At 54.2% G+C, this 18,825-nt stretch overlaps 1 protein-coding gene across 2 annotated transcripts in view; it reads right to left on the bottom strand.

The window, feature by feature from the left end:
- Positions 1-3,636: 3,636 nt before the first annotated feature.
- The window catches only part of GRIK5 (glutamate ionotropic receptor kainate type subunit 5), a 36,599-nt gene continuing 21,410 nt past the window's right edge, over positions 3,637-18,825 (bottom strand). For both annotated transcript variants that reach the window (XM_038767060.1, XM_038767061.1), the window contains exons 12-20: positions 17,792-17,995; positions 15,172-15,285; positions 14,930-15,039; positions 13,887-14,060; positions 7,561-7,726; positions 5,417-5,642; positions 4,736-4,864; positions 4,175-4,296; positions 3,637-4,056 (exon numbers count right to left, since the gene is read on the bottom strand). In XM_038767060.1, the coding sequence (XP_038622988.1) occupies positions 3,637-4,056; positions 4,175-4,296; positions 4,736-4,864; positions 5,417-5,642; positions 7,561-7,726; positions 13,887-14,060; positions 14,930-15,039; positions 15,172-15,285; positions 17,792-17,995 (1,665 nt within the window). The remainder of the gene's footprint in view (positions 4,057-4,174; positions 4,297-4,735; positions 4,865-5,416; positions 5,643-7,560; positions 7,727-13,886; positions 14,061-14,929; positions 15,040-15,171; positions 15,286-17,791; positions 17,996-18,825) is intronic.

The raw sequence follows: 18,825 nt of genomic DNA, 5'->3' as shown, positions 1-18,825 counted from the left end.
TAAGCGCTGGGGAGGTTACAAGGTGGTCAGGTTGTCCCACGGGGGGCTCACAGCCTTCATCCCCATTTTACAGATGAGGTCACGGAGGCACAGAGAAGTTAAGTGACATGCCCAAAGTCACACAGCTGAGCCCGCTGTTGGGTAGGGACCGTCTCTGTATGTTGCCAACTTGTACTTCCCAAGCGCTTAGTACAGTGCTCTGCACACAGTAAGCGCTCAATAAATACGATTGAATGAATGAATGAATGAATTGGCAGAGCCGGGATTTGAACCCACGACCTCTGACTCTAAAACCCGTGCTCTTTCCACTGGGCCGCGCTGCTTCTCTCGATTGCTTGCTGTGCGACCTTGGGCAAGTGGCTTCATTTCTCTGTACCTCAGTTCCCTCGACGGTAAAATGGGGATTAAATACCTTCCTCCCTCCTACTTAGACTTCGATCCCCATGTGGTACTGATTAACTAGCCCCTTCCCTGGCGTTTAGAAAGCGTTTGACGCATAACTGAGGGGGCAGACTGAGCCCTCTCCTTCCTCTCCCCCTCCTCCCCCTCTCCATCCCCCCCGCCTTACCTCCTTCCCTTCTCCACAGCACCTGTATATACGTATATATGTTCGTACGGATTTATTACTCTATTTATTTATTTATTTATTTTTCTTGTACAGATTTATTCTATTTATTTTATTCTGTTAATATGTTTTGTTTTGTTCTCTGTCTCCCCCTTCTAGACTGTGAGCCGACTGTTGGGTAGGGACCGTCTCTATATGTTGCCAGCTTGTACTTCCCAAGCTCTTAGTCCAGTGCTCTGCACACAGTAAGCACTCAATAAATACGATTGATTGAATGAATGAATGAATGAACCAGTTCTTAACACAGTGCTTGGCACATAGTAAGCGCTTAACAAGTACCGTTACAAAAAAGACCCACAGCTAGTACCATTAAAAGACTCTGTGGTATGGTCCTCTCCCAAGCGCTTAGTCCAGTGTTCTGCACAGTAAGCGCTTAATAAAGGCCATCATTATTGTTACACGGTAAGCGCTCAACCAATAGGACAGGTGGATTGTGGGGGTAGGGACTGTCTCTATGTGTTGCCAACTTGTACTTCCCAAGCGCTTAGGACAGTGCTCTGCACACAGTAAGTGCTCAATAAATATGATTGAATGAATGAATGAACAAGTTCTTAACACAGTGCTTGGCACATAGTAAGCGCTTAACAAGTACCGTTACAAAAAAAGACCCACAACTAGTACCATTAAAAGACTCTGTGTTATGGTCCTCTCCCAAGCTCTTAGTCCAGTGTTCTGCACAGTAAGCGCTTAATAAATGCCATCATTATTATTACATGGTAAGCGCTCAACCAATAGGACAGGTGGATTGTGGGGGTAGGGACTGTCTCTATGTGTTGCCAACTTGTACTTCCCAAGCGCTTAGGACAGTGCTCTGCACACAGTAAGCGCTCAATAAATACGATTGATTGATTGATTGATTGATTGATTGATTCCCAGAGTTTCCCGCGTTTGTAGGAGCCCCAAGTGGGAGAACTGGTCGCCTGATCCTGGCTCCCTACCGCCCTCTGCTGGATCCTCACCTCGCTCGCGTCTCATGCCACCCCCAGTCTCAAAGAGAAAACCTCGGTCTCATAATAATAATAATAGTAATAATCATAATAATAGCATTTGTTAAGCGCTTACTATATGCCAAGCACTGTTCTAAGCGCTGGGAAAGGATACAAGGTGATCACGATGCCCCATGTGGGGCTCACAGTCTTAACCTCCTCAGCGCTTAGAACTGTGCTTGGCACATAGTAAGTGCTTAATAAATTCCATTATTATTATTATTAATCCCGTGTAACCCCAGTCTCAAGGAGAAAACCTCCATCTCATAATAATAGTAATAATAATAATAATAATAGCATTTGTTAAGCGCTTACTGTGTGCCAAGCACTGTTCTAAGCGTTGGAAAAGGATACTAGGTGATCACGTTACCCCATGTGCGGCTCACCGTCTTAACCTCCTTAGCGCTTAGAACCGTGCTTGGCACATAGTAAGTGCTTAATTAATGCCATTATTATTATTATTATTATTATTAATCCCGTGTCACCCCAGTCTCGAAGAGAAAACCTCCCAGCTCCCGGGTATCTCCATCTCCCCATCCCCTCCTGGAGTACCGCTCCCACTTCCTTTTGATGATGATTATGGCATTTGTTAAGTGCCTATTAGGCGCCAAGCACTGTTTTAAGTACTGAGTACAAGGTAATCCAATTTGTACTTCCCAAGCGCTTAGTACAGTGCTCTGCACACAGTAAGCGCTCAATAAATACGATTGAATGAATGAATGAATGATCAGGTTGTCCCACGTGGGGCTCAGTCTTCATCCCCATTTTACAGATGAGGCAACTGAGGCCCAGAGAAGTGAAGTGGCTTGCCCAAGGTCACACAGCAGACAAGTGGCGGAGCCAGGATTAGAACCCATGTCCTCTGACTCCCAAGCCCGGGCTCTTTCCACGGAGCCACTCTGCTTCTCTACCCGGACCTCTAAGGTCCCGGCCCTTATGTTCCCCCAGCCCCGGGACCCAACCATCCTATCCCGCCTAAAATTCAAGGGGCCCTGCCCTTCAGCTCTTCCCGCTCCCCATTTTTTAAAAAATGCTATTTATTAAGCGCTGACTGCTTCCAGGCCCCGTGCTAAGCACTGGGGTAGTTACGAGCTAATCAGGTTGTACACGGTCCCTGCCCCAAACGGGGCTCACAGTTTTAATCCCTGTTTCACAGTTGAGGGAACTGAGGCCCAGAGAAGTGAAGTGACTCGCTCAGGGTCACACAGCAGACAAGATTAGAACCCAGGTCCTTCCGACTCCCAGGCTCGGGCTCTATCCATGAGGCCAAACTGCTTCTCCCCCTCCTACACTTCACCTTCTGTTTCGCTACCCACCAGTGGGGAGATTGGGGTAGAAGTGGGGGGCCTGGAATGACCTTTCACCCTCCACACCCTGGATGGCTCTCTCTCTCTCCAGGAAACGAGACCCAAACTCCCAAGGCATTAGGTTTTGTTTGTTTGTTTGTTTGTTTTTTATTCCAAAGGGGCTTGGGGAGTGGGTTGGGAGGAGGGGGTTGGGGGACCGTCCCCCCCCGCCCCCTCCGGGGGGGGTGTCATATAAATCTGGGGTTTTGTCCCCCAAAAATAGAGAAAGAGAGAGGTGGGGGCGGAGGGGAGAGCCTGGCCGCCCCCCACCCTGGGGGCTGAAGTCCGGAGGGTTTGGGGGTGGTCCCTTCAGCTGGGCCCCAGCCCCCCGAGTTTCCACGGTCCCGGCCCCCGCCACCCCCCGCCCCAGCACCAGGTTCGCCGCTTGGTCCCTAAGTCCCCCGTCCTGGCCGCCGTCGGCCCGGCGACACTCACAAGGAGTCGAGGTTTGGTCCGGGCCTAGGCCGGAGACGGGTCCCGGGGGGGATCCCGGGTTGGGGGGTGGTCCCGCTTTGTCTCCCCGGGCCTGTCCCGTCAGGGCCCCCCCTCTTGCCCGGTGGAGGGCATCCAAACACCTTGGTCCTCTGGCCCGACCCGGGCCTCCTCTCTCCAGGGCCGCCCGGGTCCCTGGCCCCCACTGCTGCTCGTCTCCCGGCGGGAGGGGGGTGGTCGGGGCGGGTCAGTCCTGGTCCGGCAGGTCCCGGGGGGGCGGGGGAGCGGGCGGGCGCGGGCGCGGGGGGCTGGTGGCGTCGGGCGGGACCGGGGGCGGTAGGCCCCGGGTGCCCCCGCCGGGCCCGCGCAGAGTCTGGATGCGCCGGCACTCCTGGCAGATACGGATGTGCGTGCAGCCGCTAGGCCGCGGGGCCGCCGGGGGACCTGGGTCGTCAAGCAGGCGCTGGGGCCCGGACCCTCCGGGGTCCCCGCAGGTGGCAGCCGAGTAGAGCTTGCCGTTGCTAAGCCGCAGCTCTCGGACAGCCCGGAGGGTGAGGCCGGAGTGGCGGACAGGGCCCCCAGGCCGGCGGCGGCGGCGGGACCGTGACATCTTCCTGCAGGACACGGCCTGGCGCAGCTCCTGCAGCATCTCCTGGCACACGGACACCTGGGACCCCCCGGGCCGGGGCCCTTCAGTGGGCGCCCCCGCCACGGGACTCACATCGCCCCCTCCCCACCGCCCCCCGAACCCCAAGCTTTGACATCCGTCCCCCAGCCCTTCTCACCTCCTCCGACTCCGCCGACCGCCGCGTGGACCACACGAACTCCATGACGGCCACGAAGACGGCGATGATGAGGCCGCAGATGAGAACCACGAAAATGCCCCCAATGTTCTCCATGCCTAGCCCTGATCGGGGAAGGGGGAGAGGGCACGTGACAGGCTGAGGGTACCCTGGGGGCATGCGGAGGGGGTGGCGGGAGCCGGGCTGGGTGGAGTGTCACTGGGGAGAAGTTATCGGCCCGGGCTGAGGATCACTGGGGGAAGGTAGCCAGGCTGGTGTGAGGGTCACTGGGGGGGGGGGGGGCAGGTAGCCAGCCTGGACTCAGGTTCACTGGGGGGAGGTAGCCAGCTTGGGCTGAGGGTCACTGGGGGAGGTAGCCAGCTTGGCCTGAGGGTCAGTGGGAGGAGGAGGGCCTAGTATGAGGGTCACTGGGGCAGAGCGCAGCAAGGGCCGGCGGTTCTTGAGGAGAGGAACAAGGCACATTAGAGTGAGCGTGGGAGGGGCTGGGTGCTTGGAGCGGTGAGGTCAGGGCCACGGCCGGGGCCTCCTCTCTCGGCTGCTCACCTTTGGCCCGATGGTCCTCTTCCTTGGGGCACCGCCCCCCCTCCCACCATTTGCGTTTCAGGATCTCCAGGCGGTTATTCTCCTGCAGTTGCAGAATGGCCAGTGTGATCTCGTCCCGGAACGGGGAGCCTGACGGTGGCGGGTGGGAAGCGGAAAGGGTGAGCAGGAGCCGGCTCCGACGGCCACTTCTCCATTCCCCCTTGACTCCCTGGCCACTTCTTCCTCCTCTCTCTCATCTCCATCCTTCCTCTACCGCTCCTCTCCCTTTACTTCCTTCTCCTCTTCCTGTTCCTCTTTCCATCCCCCTTTCCCTCAATCCCCCTCTCTTTCCTCCAGTACCCCCTTCTGCCCTGACACTTCCCCCTTGTCCTCCCTAGTTCTTAACAAATACCATTACTATGGCCATCATCATTATCATCAGTTCGTGGCTCTCCATTCCTTTCCTGACCTCGTTTCATCTCCCTTCACCCACCCCACAAGCTGCCTCCCTCTTTGCCCAGATCCTAAGGCCATAATCGACGTCACTGCTGTGCCTTCCACAGGGTCAGCAGAGGATGCTGGGAGAAAGAGAGAGATGGTTGTCTTCCTGGGGATCATCTTTGTCACTCGCATGGTCCCCAGCTTTCCTTCCTGATTCTAGGCCCTCGGGTTGCCCTCCCCAGCCCCCCGCCCCTGCCGTACCCAGGGGCATGCCAATGCCGTAGCCCTTTGTGTCCAGCAGGCCCCCGATCTGGGTGAGGTTACAGTTGAGGCGCCGGTGGTACTCGTTCATGGTGGATTCGAGGAGGAAGGCATAGCGGGAGTTGAGGACCCGGGCGATGCCCTCCTCTGTGCTCTTCACAAACACGCTCGGCTGCTTCGACTGCATGTAGTTCCACATGCGCTGGTACGTCTGGTACCGTGAGTTCTGGGGACCACAGGGAGGGTAGACTGGCAGCCACCGCCTGGGGCTAGGTGGTGGAGACTGCCACCTGGGATGGGGGGTGGTGGCGAAGATGGGCAGGGTCCTCAGGTGGGGAGCCCGCCTGGGCCTGAGGGTCTGGGCCTGAGTCAGCTGAGTTTGGGGGTCTGGCCCTGAAGGGTTGGGCCTCTGGGGGGCTTGGGTGGTGGCCTGGACAAGGGACTGGCAGGCACAGTGGCTTCTTCAGACCCCCCAGGAGGGACACCTGAGGTTCGAACTACAACTGTCAGCACTGCTGGCCCATTGGGCCTCCTCCTGAACATGCACAGAGGCTGGCCAGCAGGGCACGAGCAAGAGGAGGCTCCGTGTGGGCCGTGCCTCTGCCCAGAAGGCGGGCACTACCTCCTGCCCTGGGTCAAGCCCTGAGAATACCAAGGGTACGGGCTACCCTCCTTCAAAGCCATCTCCTTCCAGAAGCCTTCCCTAACTAAGCCCTCCTTTGATAATAATAATAATAGTGATATTTGTTAAGTGCTTACTATGTGCCACGTGGTGTACTAAGTGCTGGGGTGGATACAAGCAAATCGGGTTGGACAACACAGTCCCTGTTCCACCTGGGGCTCACAGTCTCAATCACCATTTTACAGATGAGGTAACTGAGGCACAGAGAAGTAAAGTAAGTGACATGCCCAAGATCACCCAGCAGACAAGCGATGGAACCGGGATTAGAAACCATGACCTTCCTACTCCCAAGTCGGTGCTCTCTCCATTACGCCTTGCCTCATTTTCTCTCCTCTCACGCCCTTCTGCGTCATCCTGACTTGCTCCCTTTATTCATCCCCCCTCCCAGCCCCACAGCACTTATGTCCATCTCTGTCATTTATTGATTTCTATTAATAGCTGTCTCCCCCTCTAGATGGTGAGCTCATTGTGGGCAGGGAATGTATCTGGTAGATTGTTACACTGTATTCTCCCAAGTGCTTAGTACAACGTTCTGCACATGGTAAGCAGTGTGGAGAAGCAACCTGGCTTTAGTGGATCGAGCCCAGGACTGGGAGTCAGAAGGATGCGGGATCTAATCCCGGCTCCACCACATGTCTGCCGTGTGACCTCGGGCAAGTCCCTTCACTTCCCTGGGCCTCAGTTCCCTCATCCGTAAAATGGGGATTAAGGCTGTGAGCCCCGTGTGGGACAGGGACTGTGTCAAACCTGATTACCTTGTATCTACCCCAGTGCTTAGAAGAGGGCTTGGCACGTAACAAGTGCTTAACGGGTAGCCTAATTAAGGTCTTGGGATTGGCATTCGGTTGGTTTCTGGTGTGGGGTGGGGAAATGTGGAAACAGGGATTGACCCTAGTACGGGGGTGGGGGCTGAAAAGCTGGTAGTGAAGGATCAGATTGGTGTGGGGTGTTCAGGGTAGTCACTTATTTGTCTTCATTCATCTTGTCCCTTGTTCTGTGGATTTGGTGGTCCTAAGCACCAACCAGGCGGGGTGATCGGGGTGGTCACTGGTTTGTTTTCATTCATCTTGTCCCTTGTTCTGTGGATTTGGTGGTCCTAAGCACCCACCAGGCTCGGGGGTCTGATCCGATAGATGGATGGGGATTGGGAAAGGTTGCTAAGGAGTTGTGTCTAATGGGGGTCAATACAGACATTCATCTCCCCTTCCCAGCCCCACAGCACTTAACGTACGTATCTGTAATTGATTTAATACTAATTAGTCTCCCCCTCTCCACTAAGCTCGATGTGGCAGGGATTTAGTCTGTTGTTATACTGTACTCTCCCAAGCGCTTAATACAGTGCTCTGCACGCAGTAAATGCCCAATAAATGCGGTTGGATGAATGAACGAATGACCATTATAGTAAGCGCTCAGTAAATACAAATGAACGAGTGACTGAGGTGAGGTAGGGAGAGGGCCGTACCTGGAAGAAGGTCATGGTGGAGCCGGCGTGGATGGTCCCGTACTCTATGTTGGTCTGGTCAGCCAGGTCGTCGGCCGACTCTACGGGCACCTCCATGCGCTGCACCGTCAAGAAGGCGGCCAGGTTGGCCGTGTACGAGGAGATGATGATTAGGGTGAAGGCCCACCTTGGGAGGGGGGGCGGGGAGGGGGCGGGTATTACAGCACAGACAGGAGGCGGCTCCCTCTCCCCGACCCCCGTTCTTCCCCAGGACCAAACCCACTCTGCCCAGATCTCCAGCCCCCTCCCCCTGCAGGAATCCCGAACGCTTCCCTCCAGCTCCGGAAATCCGGCCCGGAAAGAGAGGGTCGGGGGCGAGGGTGGTATCAGGTGGCTTTAGAGCCCAGGGACCCAGGAGCCCTGGCGGGGATGCGAAGGTGAGGCTGTCGGACTGTCGGCCCGCGTCCTTTGGGTCTCGGGCGTGTGCGTCTCCCACAGGGACCAGATGACCGAGGGCCCTGTCTGGTCAGGGCAAATGGAAAGGCCCTAAGCCCTGCCTAGATTCCATGTGAAGCAGCGTGGCTCAGTGGAAAGAGCCCGGGCTTGGGAGTCAGAGGTCATGGGTTCTAATTCCGGCTCCGCCAATTGTCAGCTGTGTGACCTTGGACAAGTCACTTAACTTCTCTGTGCCTCAGTTACCTCATCTGTAAATTGGGGATAAAGACTGGGAGCCCCATGTGGTACAACCTGATTACCTTGTAACTCCCCCAGCGCTTAGAACAGTGCTTGGCACATAGAAAGCGCTTAACAAATACCAAAATTATTATTATTATTATTATGTGGCTTCTCCTGGGGCTAACTGCTGTCTCTTTCCCTGTCCAGGTCAGGGGAGCCAGATGCAAGAACTCGGCCCACGTGTCACCCGGACATGTTAGGGTAGAGCGCTCTCTTAGCCTGTGAGAGGTAGCGGGATCGATGCCCGCATGCTACACTTTGGAGAGACAGCGTGGCATAGAGCACGGGCCTGGAGTCAGAAGGTCATGGGCTCTAATCCTGGTTCCAACACTTGGGCAAGTCACTTAACTTCTCTGTGCCTCAGTTGCCTCATCTGTAAAACGGGGATTGAGATCGTGAGCCCCACGTGGGCCAGGGGACTGTGTCCAACCCGATTTGCTTGTACCCATCCCAGCGCTTAGTACAGTGCTCGGCACATAGTAAGCGCTTAACAAATACCGTTATTATTATTATTATTATTATTATTATTACTGTGTAGGCAAAGTGCGTGGCTCAGTGGAAAGAGCCCGGGCTTTGGAGTCAGAGGTCATGGGTTCAAATCCCGGCTCCGCCACTTGTCAGCTGGGTGACTTTGGGCAAGTCACTTCACTTCTCTGGGCCTCAGTTCCCTCATCTGTAAAATGGGGATTAAGACTGTGAACCCCCCGTGGGACAACCTGATCACCTTATAACCTCCCCAGTGCTTAGAACAGTGCTTTGCACATAGTAAGTGCTTAATAAATGCCATCGTTATTATTATTATTATTCCATGTGGGCCTCCTGATTGGCCCAGAAGTCTGCCTGACGGTTAACAGCTCTGGGCCCCGCCCAGCCTTCCTCTGGCCAGCTGGCCTGCCTCCTGGGGACTGGCATGAAGCCCTCTGTGGTTGAAGGATGGGAAGGGGGTGGGAAGGGGTGAAGGGATATTCCTTCTGTGGGCCTGCAGCTGTGGGGGGACCAGGGGAGCAGGGGAAGCAGCATGATGTAGTGGACAGACCGTGGGCCTGAGAGTCAGAAGGTCACGGATTCTAATCTTGGCTCTGCCACTTTTCTGCTGTGTGACCTTGCCTAGCTCTCTTCCTCCCTTCAAAGCCCTACTGAGAGCTCACCTCCTCCAGAAGGCCTTCCCAGACTGAGCCCCCGTTTTCCTCTTCTCCTCCCCATCCCCCTGTCCTACCCTCTTCCCCTCCCCACAGCACTTGTCTATATTTGTACAGACTTATTACTCTATTTATTTTACTTGTATATATTTACTATTCTATTTATTTTGTTAATGGTGTGCTATTACTCTATTTTACTTGTACATATTTACTATTCTATTTATTTTGTTAATGATGTGCATATAGCATTAATTCTACTTGTTCTGACGATTTTGACACCTGTCTACATGTTTTGTTTTGTTGTCTGCCTCCCCCTTCTAGACTGTGAGCCCATTGTTGGGTAGGGAGCGTCTCTATTTGTTGCCGACTTTACTTCCCAAGCGCTTAGTCCAGTGCTCTGCACACAATAAGCGCTCAATAAATACGATTGATTGATTGCTCTGCACACAGTAAGCGCTCAATAAATACGATTGAATGAGTGAATGAAGTCACTTCATTTCTCTGGGCCTCAGTTATCTCATCTGTAAAATGGGGATTGAGACTGGAGCCCCGTATGGGACAGGGACTGGATCTAGTCCAATTTTTGTGTCTCCACCCCAGTGCTTAGTACGGTGCCTGACACACGGTAAGAACTTAACAGATCCCATTACTATTATTAGGGTGCTCATGGTAGTGACTCCAAGAGCACTGGTTTTGGTGCTTGGAGTTCTCCTTCCTCTTAGGTTAAGTGCTGGGAAGATTTGCAGAAGATTAGGAGAAGCAGCGTGGCTCAGTGGAAAGAGCCCGGGCTTTGGAGTCAGAGGTCATGGGTTCAAATCCCAGCTCCGCCAATTGTCAGCTGTGTGACTTTGGGCAAGTCACTTCACTTCTCTGGGCCTCAGTTCCCTCATCTGTAAAATGGGAATTAAGACTGTGAGCCCCACCGTGGGACAACCTGATCACCTTGTAACCTCCCCAGTGCTTAGAACAGTGCTTTGCACATAGTAAGCGCTTAATAAATGCCATCATGATTATTATTATTATTTGGGTCCAAAATACAGCCCGGGCCTGGGAGTCACAAGGATCTGGGTTCTAATCCTGACTCTTCCACTTGTGTGCTATGAGACCTTGGGCACCTCACTTGGCTTCTCTGGGCCTATGATCCCTTATCTGTAAAATGGGGATTGAGACTGTGAGCCCGCTTTGGGACAGGGACTGTGTCCAGTCTGATTTGCTTGTTTCCACCCCAGCGCTTAGTACAGTGCCTGGCAGGTAGTAAGCGCTTAACAAATACCACAATTACTATTATTTCTGCAAGAAAAATTACACCTGCCCCTCGAAATGCTGGCCTGTGAAGAGAGTGAGAGAGCATGTGTCCCCCGTGGGACAATCTGATCACCTCGTAACCTCCCCAGTGCTTAGAACAGTGCTTTGCACATAGTAAGCGCTTAATCAATGCCATTATTATTATATTTTACATAGCAAGTGCTTATCAAATGCCATAAAAAAGAGGGCTCTGGAGAAACTGGAGTTAACAGGCCCTGTGGGCATAGTCCTGGAGGCTCCATCAGCCACTGTAGAAATGTCCCTTGAAATGCTGGCCTGTGAAGAGAGTGAGAGAGCATGTGTGCCTGTGTGTGTGTGTCTGTGTGTGTGCATCTGGGGGGAATGTGTGTGTCTGGGGGGAATAATAATAATAATAATTGTGGTATTTGTTAAGCGCTTACTATGTGCCAAGCACTGTTCTAAGCACTAGGGTAGATACAAAGTAATCAGGTTGTCCCACATGGGGCTCACAGTCTTAATCTCCATTTTACAGATGAGGGAACTGAGGCACAGAGAAGTTAAGTGACTTGCCCAAGGTCACACAGCAGACAAGTGGCGGAGCCGGGGTTTGAACCCATGACCTCTGACTCCAGAGCCTGTGCTCTTTCCACTGAGCCACGCTGCTTCTCTAAAGGCAGGAGGGTGTCAGGGGTAGGGCCATGTTCCAATCACATGCACCTGAACCCTAGTCCCCAGGTGAGGACCCCCCCCAGACTGTGAAGCCCCCCGAGCCCCACCCCCACCACCCAGCCTGAAGGCTGCAGAACCTATATGTTTGTACATATTTGTTACTCTATTTATTTATTTATTTATTTTACTTGTACATATCTATTCTATTTATTTTATTTTGTTAGTATGTTTGGTTTTGTTCTCTGTCTCCCCCTTTTAGACTGTGAGCCCACTGTTGGGTAGGGACTTCTCTATATGTTGCCAACTTGTACTTCCCAAGCGCTTAGTACAGTGCTCTGCACACAGCAAGCGCTCAATAAATACGATTGATGATGATGATGATGATCCCTTCTCCGGGACCCCCAACTCGATGGATCGAGTCGGTCTACCCTGATTTATCAGTTGCGGGGATTTGACACTGCCAATATCTGTCCCTATTGATCGGGGAACGTTGGGCTGAGATTCTGCAGACAGACTTTTCTCTTGCATCAGAGACTGAGCCGACCATCCCGGCCCTGCTCAGCGGGGGTAGCGTGGCCTAGTGGATAGCGCACGGGCTTGGGAGTCAGAAGGACCTAATCCCAGCTCCTCCACTTCTCTGCTGCGTGAACCTGGGCAAGCCACTTGACTTCTCTGGGCCTCGGTTACCTCATCTGGAAAACGGGGACTGAGACCGTGAGCCCCATGTGGGACAGAAGTCGTGTCTGACCTGATTAGCTTGTATTTACCCCAGCTTTTAGTACAGTCCCTGGCTAGAGAAGCAGCGTGGCTCAGTGGAAAGGGCACGGACTTTGGAGTCAGAGGTCATGGGTTCAAATCCCAGCTCCGCCAATTGTCAGCTGTGTGACTTTGGGCAAGTCACTTAACTTCTCTGGGCCTCAGTTCCCTCATCTGTAAAATGGGGATTAAGACTGTGAGCCCCCGTGGGACAACCTGATCACCTTGTTACCTCCCCAGTGCTTAGAACAGTGCTTTGCACATAGTAAGTGCTTTAGTAAATGCCATTATTGTTATTATTATTATTCTCTGGGCCTCAGTTCCCTCATCTGTAAAATGGGGATTAAGACTGTGAGCCTCCCATGGGACAACCTGATCACCTTGTTACCTTTCCAGTGCTTAGAACAGTGCTTTGCACATTGTAAGCGCTTAGTAAATGCCATTATTATTATATTATTATTACATAGTAAGCGCTTATCAAATGCCATAAAAAAGAGGGCTCTGGAGAAACTGGAGTTAACAGCCCCTGTGGGCATAGTCCTGGAGGCTCCATCAGCCACTGTAGAACATACAGACTTTCCTTCTAGACTGTGAGCCCACTGTTGGGTAGGGACTGTCTCTATATGTTGCCAACTTGTACTTCCCAAGCGCTTAGTCCAGTGCCCTGCACACAGTAAGCGCTCAATAAATATGACTGATTGATTGATTGATTGATTGATTGGAAACAGCTGGACTCCCCCTCCAGCCTCTGTAGGTATCTCTGCAGTTTCTCCCATGGGCCCTCTAGAGACAGTCTTCCCAGAATCCCTAATGCCCCCAGAGACAGGCTCAGGCCATCCTCATCGAATCCCAGCTGTCCCATCCAGACCCCTACAGCCACCTCGATAAACACCCTCCCTCCCTCAGTCAATCCCAGGAAGATCTATTTCAGACTCCCACGGACGTCTGAAAAGCAGCAACACGGTGTAGTGCGTACGGCACGGGTCTCGGAGTCAAAAGGTCATGGGTTCTAATCCCGCGTGTCTGCTGTGTGACTTGGGGCGAGTCAATTCACTTCTCTGTGCCTCGTGTAGAATGGGGGTCAAGAATGCGAGCCCCACAAGGGACAGGGACTGTGCCCAACCCGATTTGCTTGTGTCTACTCCAGCACTTAGTACAGTGCCTCGCACACAGTAAGTGCTTAATACCACAGTTATTATTGTTATGCCCCCCCAGCCCTTCTGCGCCTCTAGTTAATAATAATGATGGCATTTATTAAGCGCTTACTATGTGCAGAGCACTCTCCCCCTCGTCCCCCTCTCCATCCCCCCAGTCTTACCTCCTTCCCTTCCCCACAGCACCTGTATATGTGCATATATGTTTGTACATATTTATTACTCTATTTATTTATTTATTTTACTCGTACCTATCTATTCTATTTATTTTATTTTGTTATATGTTTGGTTTTGTTCTCTGTCTCCCCCTTCTAGACTGTGAGCCCACTGTTGGGTAGGGACTGTCTCTATAGGTTGCCAACTTGGACTTCCCAAGCGCTTAGTACAGTGCTCTGCACACAGAAAGCGCTCAATAAATACGATTGATTGATTGATTGAGCACTGTTCTAAGCGCTGAAGGTTCTGTGCATGGATCTGGGGTGTGCGCGTCGGCATGACGAGCATTTGCTGGTTGCCTTTACGGCTCTGGCCACGCTTCCACCACTACCCTGCCCTCCTCCTCCTCCCCTCCTGGGACCAACATGCCCGGCCTTCACCCTGCCCCTCCGCGGGCCGGCTCCCTGCTCACCAGACCCCGCTGACGCAGCGTGTGGACAAGGCCCGCGGCATGATCTCGGAGCCCTGCTGCATGAAGCCGCCCACGGGGAACCACAGGCTGTTGCCCAGGGTGTACTGGTTCTCCAGCACGTGCGGCCGAGCTCGCAGGCAGGGGTGGGGGTTGTACCACTCGTAGGGGCTCAGCCTGGCCGGGGGGAGAGAGAGACAAGAGAGGGAGAGAGAGATGCAGAGGGAAGACGGACGGAGGCGGGAGATGCGGACACAGTAGTGTGGCCTAGTGGAAAAAGCCCAGCCTGGGGGTCAGAAGACCCAGGCTCTAATCCCAGCTCTGCCGATTGCTTCATTCATTCAATCGGATTTATTGAGCGCTTACTATGGGCACAGTACTTAGCGCTTGGGAATTGCTTGCTGAGGGACGCTGGGCGAGTCGCTTCACCCCTCTATGCCTCAGTTCCCCTGTTCTACTTAGACTATGAGACCCACGTGGGACAGGGACTTTGTCCAACATAATTGATTTGAGTCTACTCCAGTGCTCGGAAAACTGTTTGACGCATATTAAGCGCTTAACAAATACCTTAAGAAACAAACAAAGCAAACATGGAGAGATGGAGGCAGAGAGGGGTGGGGCTCCTGGGAGGCAGTGTGGCTCAGTGGAAAGAACACGGGCTTTGGAGTCAGAGGTCATGGGTTCAAATTCCGAATCCGCCACTTGTCAGCTGAGTGACTCTGGGCAAATCACTTAACCTCCCTGTGCCTCAGTTACATCATCTGTAAAATGGGGACTGTGAGCCCCCCCGTGGGACAACCTGATCACCTTGTAACTTCTCCAGTGCTTAGAACAGTGCTTTGCACATAGTAAACGCTTAATAAATGGCATTATTATTATTATTATTATACCCGCATCTCTGCCCTCTCCAGCCAGTGCCCACCTTTCCTTGGCTCCACTGCCCTGGGGACCAGCATCCGGCCCCATCTGCCACCTGGCGTCCCTCCTCATCCCTCTCCCTCCCAGTGTCGGCCAAGGGGGAGAGTAAGGGGGAGGCGGTGCCTCACCTGGCAGCGAGGAAAAGGACGCAGCTGACGGCCAGGTAAGCGAGGAGCATGAAGAGCCAGACCGCAGGGGAGAAGGGGTCCAGGAAAGAGAAATACCCCGGCTTCCGGCCCTGGTGAGGAGAGCGAGAGGAGATCCAGGTGTCCGGCCATCCCCAGCGTGGCCTGCCCGGCTCCGGCTCCCACTCCCCTCCGTCCCCGCCCCCATGGCCTCCCTGTCCACCCCCCATGACGGCCGCGCGTACTATGTGCACCCGATAGAGAATGCTGATCCCGAGGGTCATGAAGGGCTTGGAGAAATCGATGACCTTCTCCCGCTCGGCTGTGATGGTGAACGCTGCCACGGCCAGGTCTGCCTTCTGCTCCGGAGGGAGAGAGACAGCGACACACAGACACGGACAGACACACGCACGCAAGCACACACACATGGGCACATTCACACACACACACACACACACACACACACACACACACACACACACACACACACACGGAGGGGCAGAGAGACCCATAAAGAGACAGAGGCCCAGACAGAGAGAGACAGACAGGGACACCCTCCCCACACACAGGCAGAGACACAAAGATGGAGACACGGATATACGTGAAAACGCAAAGAAAGGGAGCCCCGGTGTCAGTGTGGAGAAGGCTCAAGGGTGAGACCGGGGGGCGTGGGAGAGTCCCTCACCCCACCCGGTTGGCCGTCTGATGGCTGCCCTGGGCCGTCGGAGGAGGCAGCGGGCGTTTCAGGGATGGGGGAAAGGGACTCTTGGATTATCCGCATAAACCAAGAGTGACTTGGAAGTTTCCTCCCGCCCCCTTCTATCCCTAGAGGCTGCTCCCTGTGGGGGCTAGACTGTGAGCCCGTTGTTGGGTAGGGACCATCTCTATATGTTGCCGACTTGGACTTCCTAAGCGCGTAGTACAGTGCTCTGCACGCAGTAAGCACTCAATAAATAGAGAAGCAGCTTGGTTATAGAGAGGCAGCGTGGCTATAGAGAAGCAGCGTGGCTCAGTGGACATAGCCCGGGCTTTGGAGTCAGAGGTCATGGGTTCAAATCCCGGCTCCGCCACTTATCATCTGTGTGACCTTGGGCAAGTCACTTAACTTCTCTGTGCCTCAGTTCCCTCATCTGGAAAATGGGGATTAAGACTGTGAGCCCCATGTGGGACAACTTGATTACCTTGTATCTTCCCCAGCGCTTAGAACAGTGCTTGGCACATAGTAAGCGCTTAACAAATACCCAAATAAATAAATAAATACGATTGAATGAATGTAGCCGGGCCCCAGCCTGGCTTTAGGCGGGGCTCGGGCTGAGGAGGCCCAGGTCCCCTGGGGTGGGGTTGCCTCCTCGGGGCTCTGGCTACCGCCTCGTGGGCACCACTAGATGCCAGCCCGCACATTGGCCAACCAGATGGGTGCTGCCATGGGTGGGCCCGGAAAGGAGCCAGGAGTCCTGGCACAAGGGAGATCCCCACCCTGGCTGCCTCTCCCGGCCGGGTCAGTCCCCAGGTGGTGCCGGCCAAAATGGAAAATAGGACGCAGGCCGGACCCTGTAGGAACCTGCGGGGTCCCACCTCATCGGGCTCCAGGATTTCAGCCCGGGCTGGTCACTATGTGGAGAGGGAGAGGAAGGAGCTGACCGGGGCGGGGGTGGGGGCGGTTTGCTTTCCCACCCCTCCCACTTCCAGATGGAATCCCAAACCAGCCGGGAAATGAGAAGCAGCGTGGCCTAGGGGATAGAGCTCAGGACTGGAAGTCAGAAGGACCTGGGTTCTAATCCTGGCTCCTCCACCTGTCTGCTGCGTGACCGTGGGCAAGTCACTTGGCTTCTCAGGGCCTCAGTTACCTCATCTACAAAACGGGGATTAAGACTGTGAGCCCCACGTGGAACAGGGACTTGTGTCCTTCCTGATTGCTTGTATCTACCCCGGCACTTAAAACAGTGCCTGGCACATAGTAGCGCTTAACAAATACCATAAAAAAAGAAAATGACCCAGGAGGAAGCAAAGGAGAACAGAAGGAAGGAGAGGACATCTTTATGGGAGCCAGTAAATGCTAATACAGTCGCCATGGCTGTGGTTGTAAGACCAAAATGGGCTGGGATCTTAGGGGCTTTGGGGCCAACCACGGAGCCTGGAAGGAGCAGGGAGTGAGAAGAAAGCCCCAAAGTTCTCCTGCGGTAAAGGCACCGGGCAAGCGGTGGGGGAGAGGAGGGGTTGAAGGGACACAGCTTGCTCCTTGAGGTTGAGGGGATGACACTGGAGAGAGGGAAAAGAGGTGGAAGGAGGTGAGAGTGGGAAAAAAAGGAAGAAGAATTAGTAGGATGGAGAAGTGAGGAGGAGAAGAAAGCAGGAATAGGTGGCCGTTGCAGTGAGGATGAGGGAGGGGAATTGGAGAAGAGGAAGACTGGAGGTCTGTAGAAGAGAAGGGTGGGGGGAGATGCTGGGAAGGAGAGAAGGGTGTGCCCCCTCAGCCTGCTGGGACTTGGGACTGCCCCCTGGAGTTCCTGGAGTACTGTCCCATACTCTTCTCCGTGTCCTGGGATTGTGCTCCCGGAAATACAAGAACAGTGCCATTGTCGGGATTGTGCCAACCATCCCTGATCATCACCGCAACTTTCTCGCGAGGCTAATCCCTGGCCCCCGAGGGAAAGAAGAGATACACCTTCGCTCGCTAACAGGTTGGTGACTTCCTCACCACAGGGCATGCCGGGAACATCCCCTTGTCCTGCCCTCCTGCTCATCCCTCACTTGCCACGCCAGGTCCACTCTCATCCCTCCTCGGTCCTTAGCCCCGATCTTCTCCTCTCTCCTCCGGTCCCCGCTCCCCCCGGCCGAGGCGGGGCCCGTCCCTTTCCCCCATACCCGATTGATGAGCTCGCCGACCATGCCGGTCCAGGAGCCATTGGGTTCGGGAGCCCCGTAGAGCCCGTCCTCCACCAGCCGCAGCCGGAAGCGGAAGCGCAGCAGCTCGGCCAGCTCCCGCAGCATGTCCACGCAGAAGCCCTCGAACCGCTCGTTGCCCGACAGTGCCTGGAAGTTGGGCCGCCGCATGACGTATGGGTTCTCCTGGGGAGGGGGGTGGACGGCGGGGGCCACAGACCACAGAGTCATTCGTTCAATCTTACTTATTGAGTGCTTACTGTGTGCACAGCACTGTACTAAGCGCTTGGGAGAGGACGAGAGAACAATAAACCGACACATTCCTGGCCCTCGGAGTCAGCCACGGTGCAGAGCTGAGCCTGGAGATCGAGAGGCGGAGAGGGCACGGAGAAGCAGTGTGGTCTAGTAGATAGAGCATGGGCCTGGGAATCAGAAAATCACAGTTTCTAATCCCAGCTCCACCACTTCTGCATTTGGCTGCTGGGAGTGAGGAGCAGGCCTGGCACCCACGTGAGGCTTGGCGCTCAGCTCTTTGGGGCCTGGTGTGCCCTCCTGCCCCTCCAGTGCCCCCCATCTCCTCCACCTGGCTCTTTCTACCACCTCCGGGACAGGGTTGGACTACCGCAAGGGCACGTGGACATTGGCCTTGTGACTGAAATGAGGTGGCGTGGTGGATAACCACAGGCCTGAGAGCCCAAAGGTCATGGGTTCTAATCTCAGCTTCACCAAGTGTCTGCTGTGTGACCTTGGGCAAGTCACTTTACTTCTCTGTGCCTCAGTTCCCTCCTCTGTAAAATGGGGATGGAGACTGTGAGTCCTATGTGAGACAGGGACTGTGTCCAACCTGATTTGCTTGTATCCACCTCAGCTCTTAGTATGATGCTTGGCACATAGTAAGCGCTTAACAAACACCACAATTGCTATTATTATTATTAATAATAATTTTGACTCTGCCACCTGTCTGCAGGGTGACCTTGGGCAAATCACTTCACTTTTCTGGGCCTAAATTCCCTTAG

The sequence above is a fragment of the Tachyglossus aculeatus genome, chromosome 26 (genome assembly GCF_015852505.1).
Source record: "Tachyglossus aculeatus isolate mTacAcu1 chromosome 26, mTacAcu1.pri, whole genome shotgun sequence".
NCBI classification, from domain to species: Eukaryota; Metazoa; Chordata; class Mammalia; order Monotremata; family Tachyglossidae; genus Tachyglossus; species Tachyglossus aculeatus.
This window is presented reverse-complemented; position numbering and strand designations above follow the sequence as displayed.